Source organism: Gymnoscopelus microlampas (assembly GCF_963454915.1).
Source record: "Gymnoscopelus microlampas genome assembly, chromosome: 6".
In the NCBI taxonomy this organism is placed as follows: Eukaryota; Metazoa; Chordata; class Actinopteri; order Myctophiformes; family Myctophidae; genus Gymnoscopelus; species Gymnoscopelus microlampas.
The window spans coordinates 44,215,772-44,233,626 of record NC_139943.1 but is presented as its reverse complement, the minus strand read 5'-3'; the positions used below and the strand labels follow the sequence as shown (position 1 = coordinate 44,233,626).

The window sequence follows — 17,855 nt, the reverse complement described above, 5'->3', positions numbered from 1 at the left end:
ACAGCCAACAGTAGCACACAAGTGCTGTACTGTATGTACAGTATCAGCATGGCGTTGAACTCTCAAGTCCTATGAAGTCATCGCCTCTATTGGTACGTACTTCTCTATTTGGCATACTGTATATATTTGCCATTTATATGAGAAGAACATCGCCAGACCCATTTAAAGAGAGAGTTACACCACTCTCTGATCTTACCGCGCTGCGATCACGTGGTTCATGTATAGAGTGTATTTCATATACACTGAGGCCCTATTTTGTTTAAGTATAAGCTTATGACTTATGACTTAACTTGGAGGCGTAGCCAATGCTGTTTTGGTATTTTGAGTGGCCAAACAGCATTGGCCGCGCCTCCAGGTCTTACGTTAAGTCATGAGACCTGGAATGAGGTTCCATGCTGGAACTACATACAGTAGTAATGTTTGGAACTATTGGTTGCCTCATGGCATGCGTTACTTAAGCATTCACCTTGTTGTTATCCTGAGCACATCAAAACAAAATCCAAATAAACTATAAGTTGTATTATATTATATATGAATATTTGTTAATTGTTTACAATGGAAGTCTGACTCAGGACCTTACTACATACAGCCTTGTGGCATGGGGGAGGAGTCAAAGATCCAACAACAACCATAAGGCCAATACTGGACACTGTTCTAAGCTTATTGAAAGGTTAGTGCTACACAGTAAAATACTTTGTGTCAATTTAACTCTGAGTGTTTCAAATCAAATCAAATCAAATCGACATAATGAGTTGAGACACATCTTCACTTTTGCCTGAGTGTCTGAGCAGGAGTGTGTGTGTGTGTGTGTGTGTGTGTGTGTGTGTGTGTGTGTGTGTGTGTGTGTGTGTGTGTGTGTGTGTGTGTGTGTGTGTGTGAAAGAGAGAGAGAGACAGAGACAAAGACAGAGCGAGAGACTGACCTGATGGATCTCCTGCCAGCCGTTCTCGTCCACACAGCCAACCTGAGCGTGGTCGTGTAGCAGCAGTTCACAGCAGTAGGGGTCTCCTCCCACCATGGAGCTGTGGTAGAGGGGTGTCAGACCCCGGCTGTCCTTGTAGTCAGGTGACGCACCCAGGTCCAACAAGGTCTGTGTAATACATATTTTTTTTATTATTGGGGATGAATGAAGCATGAATTCTGTATCCGCCAGTGAAAAAGATAAGTTGATATCTTTCTTCGTTTAGGAGTAATACCGGTTTAAAGTTTGGAATCCTGAAATGACCCAAGTGTTTTAGGGAGCATATGCAAATGAGTGCCAATTAAGCCAATATATTATCTTTAGTATGGTCTTTTATGAGGTTGAGATTAATATTGGATATTGAAAAGGAAGGTTAAAGGAACCCGTTGGTGAAAAAAGTATTGAGATATCTTTAATCGTTGAGGAGTAATTAAGGTTTTTATGTGTTTTCCCATGAACCTTTGAGATAATTCATTCATTTCCCATTGATGCTTTGAGCCATTAGCATTACTTCCTGACCCATAGAAGAATTAGGACCAATTAGGGTGCCTGTCAAAAATATGCCTCCCCCTGAGTTCTAACCAGGCCACACCCATCTCCATGCTGATTGGCTGTATGGTTTTGATCTATAATTCTAGATCCGCTGGTTCTTCTGGTCCTGGAATAGGTGGGTGCACTCGGGAGGCCTACGGTACCTTGCTTGTGAAAAGGCACACTTTATTCCTAACTGTCCAATGGCAACTATTTCCTTCCAATGGTTCAGTGATTATTGGGAATAACTCCTGTTCGATAATAACACTGAAGGACTTAACTTGTAGCACTGGCCCTATGGGTGACTGGAACGCATCACTGGGAGTAGATCTTAAAGCTCAAAATATGTATAAGCTTCAAGATAAGCATTCTTCCCCACATGATACTGACAAAGCATAAATGTGTTATGGGTTTTTATTTTGTTGTGACAAATGCACGCAACCCATGTGCAGATGTTTGTTTAGCCTCTGGTCTGTGTATGTGTATACTCCACCAACACATCTGTCACAAAGATTTCATTCAGGTGGGCAAAAGACTTTTGATTAACACTGAAAGTGTACAGATGTAACCAAATTGATACTTACCGGTCCATTTGGTTATATTTGTACACTTTCTGAGTTACAAATGGATAAATGAACTGTGTGTTTTATATTTTTACATAGAGTTTTATTACAATTGATATTATAATACACAAAACATCACTTACACAGACCACAAGCGCGCACGCACGCACGCACGCACGCACGCACGCACGCACGCACGCACGCACGCACGCACGCACGCACGCACGCACGCACGCACGCACGCACGCACGCACACACACACACACACACACACACACACACACACACACACACACACACACACACACACACATTCGTATAGAGGGGAAGGGGAAAAGTTATGTAAACCAAATAAATAAATAAATAAATAGAATAACAATTGCAATCAAACAAGAGATCATATACATTTGTCATTCAGTCAAACTCAAGTTCAAAATAAAAAATAAATGGTTGCAAGACGATTAGGAACCTCTGTTCCTCTCCCTGAATGGTAAATCTTAGATGTATGCGTTGCAGTAGTCCTCAAGACTGGACTACAATTTACAATTTAGGCATTTAGCAGACACTCTTAATCCAGAGCGACTACTGCAACTCACTCTTCATTGGGATTCCTGGCAAGAGTATTCAGAAGCTGCAATACATCCAGAACAGCGTTGCCAGGATCCTAATGAGAGTCCGTAAGCATGAACACGTAACACCCATCCGTCCTGCTAATTGCTCATGAATTCATAAACGGACATGCACCTCCCTACAGAAACTAATTAAGCCTAGTTCACAAACTTCCACCCGCACTCTCAGATCTGTGAACAGCTTTCTCCTCTAGGTCCCCAGTACCAAGGTATACGCACCATGGGGGACCGGGCCTTCTGCTCAGCAACATTTTTAAACCTTGATTAACCTTCTATTATATGTTTTAACTACAGTGTGTAGTAGCACTCTGATTCCCTGTGAATGAAAAGTACAATACAAATCATTTAAGAGAATCTTATAAGAGAATCTTATAGTGTGTGTGATGCATACCATATTTCTAAATAGTTCAAATCAGCGCATTAGGACCCATTTAACCCATTAAAACCGGGAAAGCATCTGTGTCATCTTTGCGTTGGCTATTCAAAAATAGCAAATATACAAGCTCATCTGCTTGTCCGTTTGAAAAATCTTGAATAATTTTGAATTACGAAACAGTGTGAGACCTGCTGATTTAGAAGGCATTTGTAGAATCGGCCTCAGGTCTTTAATGGGTTAAACAGCTCCGTCTCTCCAGGAGGACCATTACATGACTCATATCTATCTGCTCATGCAGCAGGGTTACGAGCCTCCTCAGCCCAGACACACACGAGGGGGCCAATTCAATGAATATGCGAGTTCATACAGAGAGGGCGTGTTATTTTATGTCACATGAGTGGCTCAAAGGCTCTCTGTACTGTATGAACACTCTTTAACAAGGACAGAGGAAGAGAGTGTGTGGGTGCGTGCGTGCGTGTGCGTGTCATGCTGATTATAGTTTTGTATTTTTCATTAGGTTTTATATTTATAAAATGTCTACTTTTCATTTACATTTTCAGTTTAGTTTTGATTCATTTTCAAAGTAGGTTTGCTATTTTAGTTTAGTTTTTATTATTTTGTCGTTTTACTGTTAAGGTGGCTCGAATTACATACACACACACACACACACACACACACACACACACACACACACACACACACACACACACACACACACACACACACACACGCACTAACCCACCCACCACCTCGATGGCCTTCCCACTCACATGTCGTGCATGAGTGCTCTTTGTATCCCATCACCATAACAACAACTATCAGACAGACTACTTCAAACTACAACAGACTGGCAGTCTGTTGTAGTCTGAAGTAAAAGAAAAAGTATATATATATTTTTTTTTACTTACATTTTTATCCCACGATTTTGTAACCCCATTTTTTACACCCGGTGCCAATTATCTATGTAATCCAGGGCACTACCTTCCCTCTGCCAACCTAGGGAGGCCAGGGCCGAGCTCATGCCTCCTTCAATGCATGAGAGCCAACTGACCTTCTTGTCAAAAAAAAAACTTTTTTGACAACAGGGTTTAGAACTGGCATAGCTAAAAATATTGGAAGATAAGATTTCATATCCATTCTTCTCCTCCGTCAACAGCGCCCATTCCCTAGGTGGGGTTGACTAAAGGGCCTACTATGTGTGGAGTTTGCATGTTCTCCCCGTGTCTCCTAGGGTAGTTAATACCCTCACAAAAACATGTAGTAATCCTGGTCGCTATACCGCCTCCCCCATGACAGCCGGGGCGCCTGATGGAGAGGAAGGGAACTGGTTGGAATAACGTGTTCCTTCCACACGCTACGTCCTACCGGGAAAACTCCCCCCTGTTAGGTGATAAGAAGGTTAGTTGGCTCTCATGCATTGAAGGAGGCATGAGCTCGGCCCTGGGCTCCCTAGGTTGGTGGGGGGAGTGTAGCGCCCAGGATCACTTAGAAAATTGGCACCGGGTGAAAAAAAAGGGTTACAAAATCGTGGGATAAAAAATGTAAAATTAAAAAAAGAAACAGACACGTGTGTGTGTGTGTGTGTGTGTGTGTGTGTGTGTGTGTGTGTGTGTGTGTGTGTGTGTGTGTGTGTGTGTGTGTGTGTGTGTGTGTGTGTGTGTGTGTATTGAACTCACTATGAGTGCTGTGTGGTTCTTGGTGCGTACAGCCTTGTGCAGTGCCGTGATGCCGTCCTTGGTCCTGAAGTCCAGGTGGGCTCCTCCGCTCTTCAGCACCTTGACCAGCTCGGCGCAGCCTTCCAGCTGGGACGCCAGCGTCAGAGGACATTCTACAGCACACACATAACCAAACATCAACCCATCACAACATCACTGTCGACATCTCACAAAGTAAAATCCTCATGTGTTAAAGGTGTCATAACATGCTGGTTTTACAAAACATTAAAGTCTTTATCATGGTCCTTCAAACGTGTAATAAAAGGTTTTAACTGGAAAATCCTCTCCAGTGAGCCATGACAGCTTTTTTGTGTTCTGAGGCCTTTTTAGCTACAGGGTGTCGTTGTTGAGGGATTTTGCCTGTCAATCATCTCTGCTCCGCCCACCCAAAGGAGAAGGGAGGGGAGGGGCGGGGAGGAGAGGGGTGGGATTAATGGACTTTGATGTTTAAGTCCACGGGCCAATCACAGCACTAGCCTATGTATTCAGAAAATCCCAGACCACACAAAATCCACTGAATGTTCAATGTTCAAATTGAGGTCAGAAAACCCCCCCAAAAAAATAAAAACTAGAAAAAGTGCTCCTCGGAGCACAGGTGTCCACCAGGTCAGGTAGGTTATTGTGGTAGCGCTATAATAGGCCAATGTGAAAAGGTAGCCATTTCTTCTTAGACCTTGCACGGCAATCGGACACTGCATTCATGATTTGAGGCATTTTGTTCAAAACAATTGTTTTGCTAAATTAGACCTGCTGGTGGCGCTATAACAGGCCAATGTTAAAAGGGTGGCATTTGCTCCTCAACATAGTGTGAATGTGCGTGCAAAGTTTGACCGCAATCGGATGCTGCTTTCATGATTTGCAACATTTTGTTCAAAACAAGCCACTACTGCAAACCTTAGATGTAAATCTTAGCCAATCAAGGATGGAATATGAAAAATCAAACACATCCGTCTTGATCACATGACTATAGAGATCATGTGTACCGATTTGCGTGAAATGTGGATAAAATGGAAGGAGTAATATAAAAAAAAATCACACCCTGTGTGAAGGAAGCGGTGCCTTTGGGGCGGGGCTTAACTCATTTCAGTTCGTCCCTATTGGTGGTCTGAGTCCACTTACCAAATTTTTACTTGGTAGCATGCTGCAAACTGGAATGATGGCTGTTTAAAGCCCAGCCAATGGGCAGACAGAGGGGGCGGGGCTTAAGTAATTACAGTTCGTCCCTATTGGTGGTTTTAGTCCATGTACAAAATTTGTACTCCCTAGCATGCTGTGAACTTGAGTTATGCCTGTTTAAAAGCCAGCCAATGGGAAGACAGAGGGGGCGGGGCTTCAGCAATTCATGCTCGTCCCTATTGGTGGTCTAAGTCCACATACCAAATTTGGACTTGGTGGCATGCTGCAAACTGGAGTTATAGCTGTTTAAAATCCCGTGCTCATCCCGTGCTTGGGGGTCCCTGGACCCCTCTTTGATAACTTCAGCAATTCATGCTCGTCCCTATTGGTGGTCTAAGTCCACATACCATATGTGGACTTGGTGGCATGCTGCAAACTGGAGTTTTATTTCAAATATTTCACTCGATGTCTCGCTATGGGAGAGCGCCCTCCGGCGTGATCACACAGAAGTACACCTTCATAAACTTCCAGACAATTCTATTGGCTGGACTGACCTTCCTCTGACTGGAGGTCCCGCCCTCATCCTATATCAGTCAGTGGAGGGTCATTTTCCCTAATTCAGTTTCTCTTCTCGTTCGCGATCGAGGAAGCACCTTCTCAGTCCACCTTATGAAGTCAGTACGGCGAAAGTCTCAACAGGACAGGATAATATCCCGGACCGCGAGACGCTACTGATGGTAGGTGTTGACTTTTCTTTACAAAACCTGCTAGGAACTTAATACGTTCCATAGCCAAGCTTAATAAGCTAAAAAGAAAGCATAGTCTGCTTACATAGTAATCGTGATTCGAAGGACGAGTTTAATACACTCTCCCTAGTCTCACCCTGATTACTAGCCACAGCTAGCCCTGAGCTAGCTGTAAAGAACAACACGCCAGTATAATATACTCGGCCCCAGTGTTTGTTTCTTTCAAGCCTAGCAGCAGGTTGCCAGAGGGAGAGCCCTGAGCTCTCCTCAGCCCCACAGACGGCTAGCCACAGTTAGCCACGAGCTAGCTAGGGAAAAACAAACATGTGAGCATAGTCCGCTCAACCCCTGTGTTTTCGTTTTTTCCCTCCTCCCTGTTCTGTTCCCTAAAGCTTAAAACGCTTAACGTGAACGTGGCCTCCACAACTCTGAGGAGCAGGACCGGGTCCAAGAGCCCCGGTCCCGCAGAAAAGAGTGCGGGACGCCACCGGGTAGTATCATAATACTACCGGCTAGCGTAGCATGTCGTCACCGAGAGCTTAACAAGCTCCCACTAGCGACACTTCTTGCAGGCTACCATGCTAACACAGGGTAAACACGACATCTTAACATCGTGTTTTTCTCCAGGGTGACTTCTCACCCACAAGCTAACACCGAGTAAACACACCAGCGTCGTCCGCTCTTAGTGTGCTTTCTCCGGGTCAGCTCTGCACGCCACCAGCTAGCGCCATAAGATACCAGCTAGTTTTTAGCATGTTGTCACCAGTGAGCTTAATAAACTCCCACTAACAACACGTTTGGCAAGCTATAGCAAACACGACAGCGTCCCTGCTGTACATTGTGGTTTTTCTCCGAGGTGGTTCTTAGCCAAGAGCTAAAACACTGAACAAACACACCAGCGTTTACACTCTTAAATGTGTCTTTTCTCTGACCAGCTTAATACGCTACCAGCTAGCTTAGTGCGTTGCCATCGGTGAAGCTTAACAAGCTCCTACCAGCAACACGTTACACACTGCGTGCTGACACAGAGTAAACACGACAGCATAACCTGCTTCACATCGTGTTTTCTCCCAGAGGTGGTTTTAGCCACGAGCTAAACACCGGGCAAACACCAGCGTAGTACGCTCCTACTGTATTCCTTCAGAGACAGCCCTGTACGCCGCCAGCTAGCATAATATGCTACCGGCTTGCTTAGCACGTTGCCATCGGTAAGCTTAGAGCTCCCACTAGCAACACGCTTTGCACACGACGTGCTATCACTGAGTAAAAACATGACAGCATCACTGCTCCACATCGTGTTTTCGTCTCTAAAGTGGCCTCGTAGCCACGAGCTAAAACCGAGCAAACACACTAGCGTTAAACGCTCCTAGTGTTTCTCTTTCAGCTCTGCAAGCCACCAGCTAGCATCATAAACTACCAGCTGGGCAGGCTACAGTTAGCTACACGCTAACACCGACATCGTGTTGTTTCTCTGGGACAATAAAAGCTTAGAACGTTTTTCTCCCATACACGACTCCCCTGTTTACAGACCTTGCCACAAACAGGCTCCACGCGTGTTGTGAACAATGACCGCTGCAGTCCAGCAACGAAGGGACCCCTGTCCCTCGAAAGAGTGCGGGGTCTGCGGGAATAGAATGTCGGGTCACGACGAACACAACTCATGTGTTATTTGCCTGGGACCAACCCACGCAGCCCGAGGGCCGTGTGAGGAAGGTCCGTTCCGCACAGGCATGCGGACTAACCGAACCTAGGTTCGTCAGAAAAGCGGGCCAAACATTTCCAGTCCCTTCTACACCAAGTTAGGAAGAGGACACGGACGAGGCCCAAAAGTTACTCCGGGGTACAGAATATGTCCCCTATAACCAGGTCATTGAGCAGGCGACTGGCCAGTAAAACGAGCCTCTCCCCACGACTCATACTCGACCTCGAGTTGCCAGCGGCGTAGCCTATAGCCACAAGCCGCAGCCAGTATGAGAGAACGGTTTTAATGCCTACTCCTGTTGGCAACCAGCACTGGGGCAACAGTTGACGTGTCCTGGGCTGAGCCCTACTCTTCCGCTACCCGTGGAAGAAGGGGTTGCCACACACCTCACGTCAGAAGCCACGGCTCTGACACGAGAGCCCAAATCCATTGCGAAGCACGCGTCGCCTAAATGGCAGGCGTTCTTGCTTGCAGTTTACAGGCCAGGAGGAGCACCCTAGCCAGCCAGAGGCAGGCCTCGGGTAGCTACTCTACAAGAGTGAAATACAGAAAGGAGAGGGACATGGCTGGGACTATGTCAGGAGGAGACGGTGGACACTGCCTCCCCCTCTCTCTCTGGTGGTCCTGGAGTTCTGGTGACCGGGCGGGGCGAACACGCTCCACCGCCCGATGGAAAGGAGAATGACTTTACACACTATACATTATGTGGATAATGTTGTGTAAGTATAAACATGAGTTACGACTGTAACCCAGGTTCGCTGATACTATGACCAAGATGTCTCCTTGGCAAGACATCAGAGTGGTTATTAGAAATTGAACCCTCTCTACCTGTTTCTCCAATAAAATTCAAACCGTTACAGCCTGAATTTCAGGGGCACGGCGAAAAGAAATGAAACAGGACAAAACCAGAACATAAGGGACACACGCTCGCTACCACAGAGGTCTCACAGACACTTCAGGGTAGCGGGGCGAATACTCGCCATGAAGAGAGGACGATTACGCCCTGTCCCCAAGGGAACGGCTCACGGTCGACTCTGTTCAACCACTATATGGCGCCACGACACCACAATCGAGCCTAACCAGTGTTGTAGGAACCCCACTGTATGATATTTGGAATGGATAAGGTGCAACACACCACAGTAGGTGCTGCACTCTATATCCAGGGATGTATACTACAGTTCGCCTCGAGACCTCCCCAGGCTAGTGGAAGCGATCTTCCCTTAAGCAGGGGACAGGCGGGCGATTTTCTACAGGAAGATAATTCTCCCTGTTAAGAAGACGAACTGTACAGGAAATACCCAGAGACCAAGCTAACAGCGGCTCTACTCGTGCTATTCCTGGTCAAAAAAGAATGGGGGGGGGCTGCGTCCGATACTGGACCTAAGAGCCCTCAATCAGTATCTAATGGCGTTCAAATTCAGGATGTTATCAAATCCGTCTCTCCGCATGGTGCGTCAGAGAGACTGGTTCACATCGATAGACCTGAAAGACGCCTATTTTTATGCTCTTTTTACCCACCACACAGAAATCTCTGTTGTTAGGGTTCTGAGGTTAAAATTACGAATACACGGTGCTACCGTTTGTAACGTCCTCAGCCCAGAGTATTTGTCGAATTCACGCAGGTTGCGATTGGCCCTCTGAGGAGAGAAGGCACTCGCATAGCGTCTTACATAAGATGATGGGCTGCTACAAGCCGACTCAAGGATCAGCGGCAAGGCAGCATACTCAGAAAGTGGTGTCTCACCTACTGAAATCAAGTTTTCAGGATCAACTGCGTGTTGGTGCCTGCACAAACAGCGAATTTCACAGGCAGGACTCTGAACTCACTATTGTTCAAAGCCAGCCCGCCACTGAAAAGGATCAGTCCTTTTTGTCCTGCCTGGCACAATTTTGCACGGGCCGGAGGGTCTCCTTCAAAATGTGCATGAGAATGACAGGTATGATGGCCTCAGCCGTATCGCTAAGACGGCTGGGCAGTTGCGGTCGTGTGTTGGTCAATGGTCACAAAGGAATGTGTGACAGCGCTGTGTCGCTGGAGGAATCTGTGATTCCTCTCAAGACGACTGGTCTCTGCACCCGGAGATACCAGGACGGGTCTGGGATCGTTTGATCGCCCCCCTGGTGGATCTTTTGCCTCACTGGAAGACACGGGATGTCCGTTGTTCTTCTCAGTGGAGGGTGTGGTGCCTCTGGGTCGAAATGCACTAGTGCACAAATGGCTCGGAACTCTTTTTTTACGTTTTCCTCCGCTGTCCCTGTTGGCTCCCACACTCATGAGAGTGAGGGACCAGGGGCTGATGGTGATACTGGTGGCCCCAGAATGGGGTCACTGGGTGTCAGTCGAACCTGTCCTGTACGACCGCTCGTGGCTACTTCCGTTACGCAGAAACATGCTAACGCTAGTAGGGGACGAGTTAATTTGTGACCAGAACATCTGACTCTCTGGGCTCAGCCCATGAGGGGATGAATCTGAGTACAGAGGGGTTACTCCAGAACGGTTTGAGATGAGGTGCGAGAAATCGCACCCTATATAGGCGTCTCGCACTGTGCCGTTCCAAACCCATGTCCATTAAGTCCTTCTGCAGGACTTAGTGGATAAGGGCAGAGCTTTTTCCACAATAAAAGTCTACTTGGAGGCTATCTCAGCCTGCCGTATTGCTTGAGGCCGAGACGGTGGGTCAGCACTGCCTGATTTGTCGGTTCATGAAGGGACCAAACGTCTCTTCCCGAGCCTCTGTGTCAGATTGACAGAACAACTGTCAATCAAGACTGTGTTACTGATGGCTTCAGTGACTACTGTAGAGCTCAGTGATCTTCATGGACTGTCAGTACACGGGGAGTGTACACAGTTCAAGGAAGGGACTACAAGGGTGGTTGTCAGACCCAGACCTGGGTGTGGGCTAAAGAACCCCTTGGTACCAAGTGTCCTTGTGACCTTTTAATGCGTTTTCATCCGCCTCCTTTCGCCTCATGAGAGGATGAAAGGTTACATTGCCTTTGTCCGGTTCGGGCTTTGGAAATGTGCATTGGCAGATCTAAGGCTTTGAGAAAGTCAGATCAGCTATTTGTGTAATGGGCTCCACGGATAGTGGACTAGCCCATTGCATAACAGACACTTTCCCACTGGATTTTAGAGGCTATTCAGTTAGCCTATTACAGTGGTGGGATGCTGCCCCAGTGGGACTGTGGGCACATTCTACAAGGGAAATAGCGACATCATGGGCCCTCTTCGGGGGGGTCTCCATCTGAGATGTCTGCAGTGTGGCATGTTGGGTTAGGCCTTGACATTTGCCAGGTTCTACAGTTTGGACGTAACTGCAGCCCCTGTGGCGCATACAGTACGGTCCTTAGTGTAGCCTCCAGACACGGGGATCATGCCCCTAGGCTGGTTACTCTGGACTTCGAGATAACAATCAGGGAGTGTATTATATCTCCCATAGCGAGACATCGAGTGAAATATTTGAAATAAAACTATAGGTTACTGGACGTAACCCCAGTTTTATGATAATATAAGCGAGATGTCTCGAAAGACACCCTTCTTGTTTACGAACGAGAAGAGAAAGGTTATCTTGAATTAGGGAAAATGACCCTCCACTGACTGATATAGGATGAGGGCGGGACCTCCAGTCAGAGGAAGGTCAGTCCAGCCAATAGAATTGTCTGGAAGTTTATGAAGGTGTACTTCTGTGTGATCACGCCGGAGGGCGCTCTCCCATAGCGAGACATCTCGCTTATATTATCATAAAACCGGGGTTACGTCCAGTAACCTATAGTTATAGCTGTTTGAAATCCCGTGCTCATCCCGCGCTTCCACGGACGGACGGACGGACATAACATACGCTGGGGGTCCCTGGACTCCTCTTTGATAACTTCAGCAATTCATGCTCGTCCCGATTGGTGGTCTAAGTCCATATGCCATATTTGGACTTGGTGGCATGCTGCAAACTTGAGTTATAGCTGTTTGAAATCCCGTGCTCATCCCGTGCTTCCACGGACGGACAAACATAACATACGCTGGGGGTCCCTGGACCCCTCTTTGCTAACTTCAGCAATTCATGCTCGTCCCTATTGGTGGTCTAAGTCCACATACCATATTTGGACTTGGTGGCATGCTGCAAACTGGAGTTATAGCTGTTTTAAATCCCATGCTCATCCCGTGCTTGGGGGTCCCTGGACCCCTCTTTGATAACTTCAGCAATTCATGCTCGTCCCTATTGGTGGTCTAAGTCCACATACCATATTTGGACTTGGTGGCATGCTGCAAACTGGAGTTATAGCTGTTTGAAATCCCGTGCTCATCCCGTGCTTCCACGGACGGACATACGGACAAAGTCAACCTTAGAGCGGTTGGCACCGCTAAAAATGTTTTACATAAGTTGGCCTCCTGCCGCCTTCTGCCGCCTCCTGCCGCTATAAAAGGCAGATGTGAAAAATGCAGGGCAAGGGTTTTTCCTTGACCTCTAGGGAGTGCGATTACAAAGTTTTACACAGATCGGTGCAGTTATAAGTAACAACACGAATCGGCCTGTTATAGGGCCAACATGAGGCTGATTTGAACATTTTCACTTGGCATTTCTTTCTCGGCATAGTGGAAATGTAAGTGCAAAATTTCAAGGTAATTGCATGCTGTGTTCATGATTTGAGGCATTTTGTTCAAAACGGAGCACTCCTGCAAACTTTGGAAGCCATTTTTAGCCAATCAGGATAGAATCTGAAAAATCTGAAAGACCCGTTTCGTTTAATGACTATAGAGATACTGGCCCTCATTTATCAACGCAGCGTAGAAACCGCCGTATACTTTTCCATATATTCGGCCGTACACCAACGTCGAAGTCACATTTATCAACGCATCCTACACAGCTGATCCGAGCGTACACTTGGTCCCAGCGTTGATAAATGTCACGGCTGAAACGACCGTCATTTAAATAACACGCCCTTTAAATATTCTCAAAACGCCCCGATTTTACGACATGAAGACGAACCAGAATACGACCAAAGATATGAAAAGCCAATAAGAAATAGTTTCGCCTCGCCACACACGCACACCCACACGCCCCTCTCTCTCTCTCTCGCTCTCTCTCGCTCTCTCTCTCTCTCTCTCTCTCTCTCTCTCTCACACACACACACACACACACACACACACACACACACACACACACACACACACACACACACACACACACACACACACACACACACACACACATGCGCCCGCCCAACTCCGTCTTTCCGTAGCGTAGCGGTACATGAGACTCGGGCGGAATGCAGTGATTCCGTGCCGCCACGTTAATATTGGAGCGTCCTCAGCGTCGGGTTTATATCCTTAACCCAACCAGGTTGTGTAGCCTACATAACTCTCTATGACATAACTCCATAACATAGGACAAGCTACTGTAAGTTTGTAGACCTCACTGTCCATGAAAAGGTGTCGTCCCGACCGCGGGACTCCCAGCGCAAAAGCGCTCTATATTTTTGAAAATAGCAGATCTACAAGCTCACAACGCGTCGCGATGCAACGCTGGCTTGTGAGCTTGTAGATCTGCTATTTTCAATACAGACAGATCTACAGTCTTATCTGAATGACTGTTAAAGCAGTTTGTTTAAATTACTTTATAAAATGATATATTTTCACAGCGATTATTTATTAGTGTAGATATACACATTTAGGAGTGGATTATGTGTCCAGATGCTTGTCAGACAGTCAGACAATGCTGCTCCGCAGCTCTAGGATGGAATAAACGGGTGCAGCCAACGTCAACAACTGGTCTCGACCAGACGTGAGATCTCAGCGTACCGTAGGATAAAGCCCACGTCAGGATATATTGATAAATGCCGAAAATTGCGGTGATTACGCCGTACGCTCATTATTCGGGCTGCACCACGTTGATAAATGAGGGCCACTGTGTACCGATTTGCGGGATTTTTGGACAAAATGTAGGAGTACTGTCAAAAAATATGTTTTGCACAAATCAGCCTCACAATGCATCATAACGGGACGTGTCGTGAGCTTGTACAGTAGGTCAGCTATTTCCGGTGAAGATATTTAGTGTAGAGTGAAAACAGGAAGGGGTCTAGTATAGAGCTCTTGGGGATACGGTCAACTAAGTATGGGATGTACGTGCATAGGGTTAAAGTAACTCTGAGTGTAAAATCACACCCTGTGTGAAGGAAGCGGTGCCTTTGCGGCGGGGCTTAACTAATTTCAGTTCGTCCCTATTGGTGGTCTGAGTCCACTTACCAAATTTGTACTTGGTAGCATGCTGCAAACTGGAATAATGGCTGTTTAAAGCCCAGCCAATGGGCAGACAGAGGGGGCGGGCTTAAGTAATTACAGTTCGTCCCTATTGGTGGTCTAAGTCTACATACCAAATTTGGACTTGGTGGCATGGTGCAAACTGGACTTACGGCTGTTTAAAGGCCAGCCAATAGGAAGAGAGAGGGGGCGGGGCTTAATTAATTTCAGTTCGTCCCTATTGGTGGTTTTAGTCCATGTACAAAATTTGTACTCCGTAGCATGCTGCGAACTGGAGTTATAGCTGTTTAAATGCCGTGCTCATATGCCGTGCTCATACGGACGTCAAGTGTGTGTGTGTGTGTGTGTGTGCGTGTGTTCGTGTGTGCGCATGTGTGCAGTATTGGCTTGTGTGTGTGTGTGTGTGTGTGTGTGTGAACTGGAGTTATAGCTGTTTAAATGCCGTGCTCATACGCCGTGCTCATACGGACATAACATACGGACGGACGGACGGACGGACGGACGGACAGACGGACAAAGTCAAATGTAAAAATGGCTACAGTAAGGCTGTCGGGGTGTAACAGAGGCACAGGAAATAGGCAAGTTCAGGGTAGAGATTCAATCTTGGGCCCGCGGGCCCAGAAAATGACCAGGTGAGCAGTTATGACCCATCAATAGCGGTGGTTAAAAATTCAACAATGTGGTGGGGCAAAAATGGCCTTTTATGATCCCTTTAATGTTACATTGCCAACCTCCTGTGTGAAATATTGATTGCTGTGAGTCTTGCAGGGGTGTCTCTTGTGTTCATTCCAGACTACAGGTTAACTTTGGGGGCGGTCGTAGCTCAGTGGGTAGAGGGCCTCTCTACCCACTGAGCTACGTCAGGTAATCAGATGGTCACAGGTTCGCTTCCCAGGAGGTTCTGGAGGTTGGCTGGACAAACATTTGCATAAAAATGAGGGGATTAGCATGGGATGTAATCCAACTTTTTTCCCCAGCCTTATTACTGGAAGACCCACATACATTATATACAGTATATATATTTTTTCTTTTGGCAGAGGAGAGAGAGGGGGGTGGGGTGGGTATAACTTTGCTGCATTAGCAATATTGTGCTGAACTTTTATGCCAATAAAGCAAATAAAAATGAGTGTACTGTAACTGAATTGAGAGAGGGAGCCAAAGAGAGCCGGAATGACAAGAGAGAGAGAGATTCTGAGAGACAGAGAGAATCAAGGAAAGAGACAGGAAAAAGGAAGGCTCAAAGGAAAAGAGAGAGAGATGGAGAGAAGACACAAAGAAGACGGACGGGCGGACGGACGGACGGACGGACGGACGGACGGACGGACGGACGGACGGACGGACGGGCGGGCGGACGGACGGACTGACGGACACAGACAGACAGACAGACAGACAGACAGACAGACAGACAGACAGGCAGACAGATACAGGAGTAAAGTTTAACATAGAGCTGAGCTCCTCACCTCCTGTCTCTGGGTCGTGGAAGTTGGGGTCCAGACCTCTTTCTAGGAACTTTGAGACCTTCTCAATGTTCCTCTGCTGAACATATTCCATGAACTTCTTCAAGTTTGCCTGACAGACAGAGATAGAGAGAGAGAGAGAGAGAGAGAGAGAGAGAGAGAGAGAGAGAGAGAGAGAGAGAGAGAGAGAGAGAGATGAGGAGCAGAGGAAAGAGGAAGAGAGAAAGGGAGAGAGAAGCAGAGATGGCTGTGATCAGGTGATGTACTGCAAGTCTCATGTGGATGGGGGTGGTCTTCAATAATGCAGTTGTGGGATGAAAGCTGAAGTGCTTCTATGCGCACGCACATGCGTGCGTGTGTGTGTGTGTGTTCTGGTGAGTCAATCTATGTGAAAGGTCCATGTGTGAACACAAATATCCAGGGCAAATTCAACAAGCTGTGGACATCCACACTATTCCTGTGCATAAGCTGAGGCAAGAAATTCTACAGTATGCTGAAGCTGCTGTGAATGTGAATTGAAACAACGGTAGTAATGGCATATACTGCCCAGGAGTCTTGCTCAGAGTCCATAACATTGATGTGGGTGAGCTAATTTATAAAACAAACACGCCCACACGCACAAATGCGCATGCATGAGAGCCTATGTAAGGCACACCATCGCACACACACACACACACACACACACACACACACACACACACACACACACACACACACACACACACACACACACACACACACACACACACACACACACACACACACACACACACACACACACACCTACAAGCACATGGTAACCCGCTTAAGGCATTTCCTCAGTGACTGATGATTGCAAATATTCATCATCTCTGCTGTTGGGGGCAAGTCTGCTGAGTGCAGATTGGAAAAGGAATACAGAGGACTGGAACAACTATATAATCTAATACATATTATTCTATAGCCTGTAGCTAGGAAACATCAGGTCGATGCTACACCTGGGACTCGCTGAGACATCCCACCAAAGACAATAGATTGTGTGGAAATGACTGCTAGATGGCTTTACAGTACATCATCTCATGAGATTACAATCGACACTGACAGACTATCGGATCATATTGAAATAGGCTCCATTAATATCTAAAGAAATACTAATAGCAGCCATTGTTTACCAAGTTCTGCCATAGCTCTGTCATACTGTATATGTATTTAGCTCAAAATGAGGTGATATTGTCTAGCAATATCGCATGCCTAATAGCCTAAATGAGCTGTCATCCTGGGAAACAGCTTTTGTTACTATTGCCAATCTCTCAAGGTTCCTCTGCCTCTCTCCTTACATAACAGGTGCCAAAGCATCCAGACATGCACGCGCATGCATGCTCACACCACCATCGTCTATTTCTCACAATACATCATTAGTTTGCACATGGCATGCGCTGAAACAAACTTACACACATACATAACAGCAGAAACTGGGCTGGACAGCCGTTTGTCACACTCACCATGTGCAACGATGCGTTTAATCTACGTCCCCCCGCTCCAAAAAAACTCACGCTTCACACCTTCTCCACTTCACGCCTTTCCCTCCCTTCTTTATCACACAAAGCCATCACCAACTGGGTGTCTCTCTGTCCCTCTCTCTCCCTCCTGTAGCCGCAGCCACCCTCCTCTCGCTCACACACCGCCACCTGGACACGATGCGAGCCGAGGAGATGCCCACCTCCACTACAGCCCTCCAGCATCTCCAAGTAAAACTGAGCGAGAGGAATCCACTCTGGCTCTGTCTCTTTTCCCTTTTTTATTTTTTTCTCTTTACCCACATGATCT

General features: G+C 46.8%; 1 protein-coding gene across 1 annotated transcript in view; it reads right to left on the bottom strand.

The window, feature by feature from the left end:
* Nucleotides 1–17,855, bottom strand: part of shank3a (SH3 and multiple ankyrin repeat domains 3a) — a gene marked incomplete at both ends in the record, with an annotated part of 270,098 nt that overhangs the window by 145,426 nt on the left and 106,817 nt on the right. The window contains 3 exons of the mRNA XM_084059359.1: nucleotides 923–1,090; nucleotides 4,737–4,888; nucleotides 16,053–16,161. Of these exons, the coding sequence (XP_083915485.1) occupies nucleotides 923–1,090; nucleotides 4,737–4,888; nucleotides 16,053–16,161 (429 nt within the window). The remainder of the gene's footprint in view (nucleotides 1–922; nucleotides 1,091–4,736; nucleotides 4,889–16,052; nucleotides 16,162–17,855) is intronic.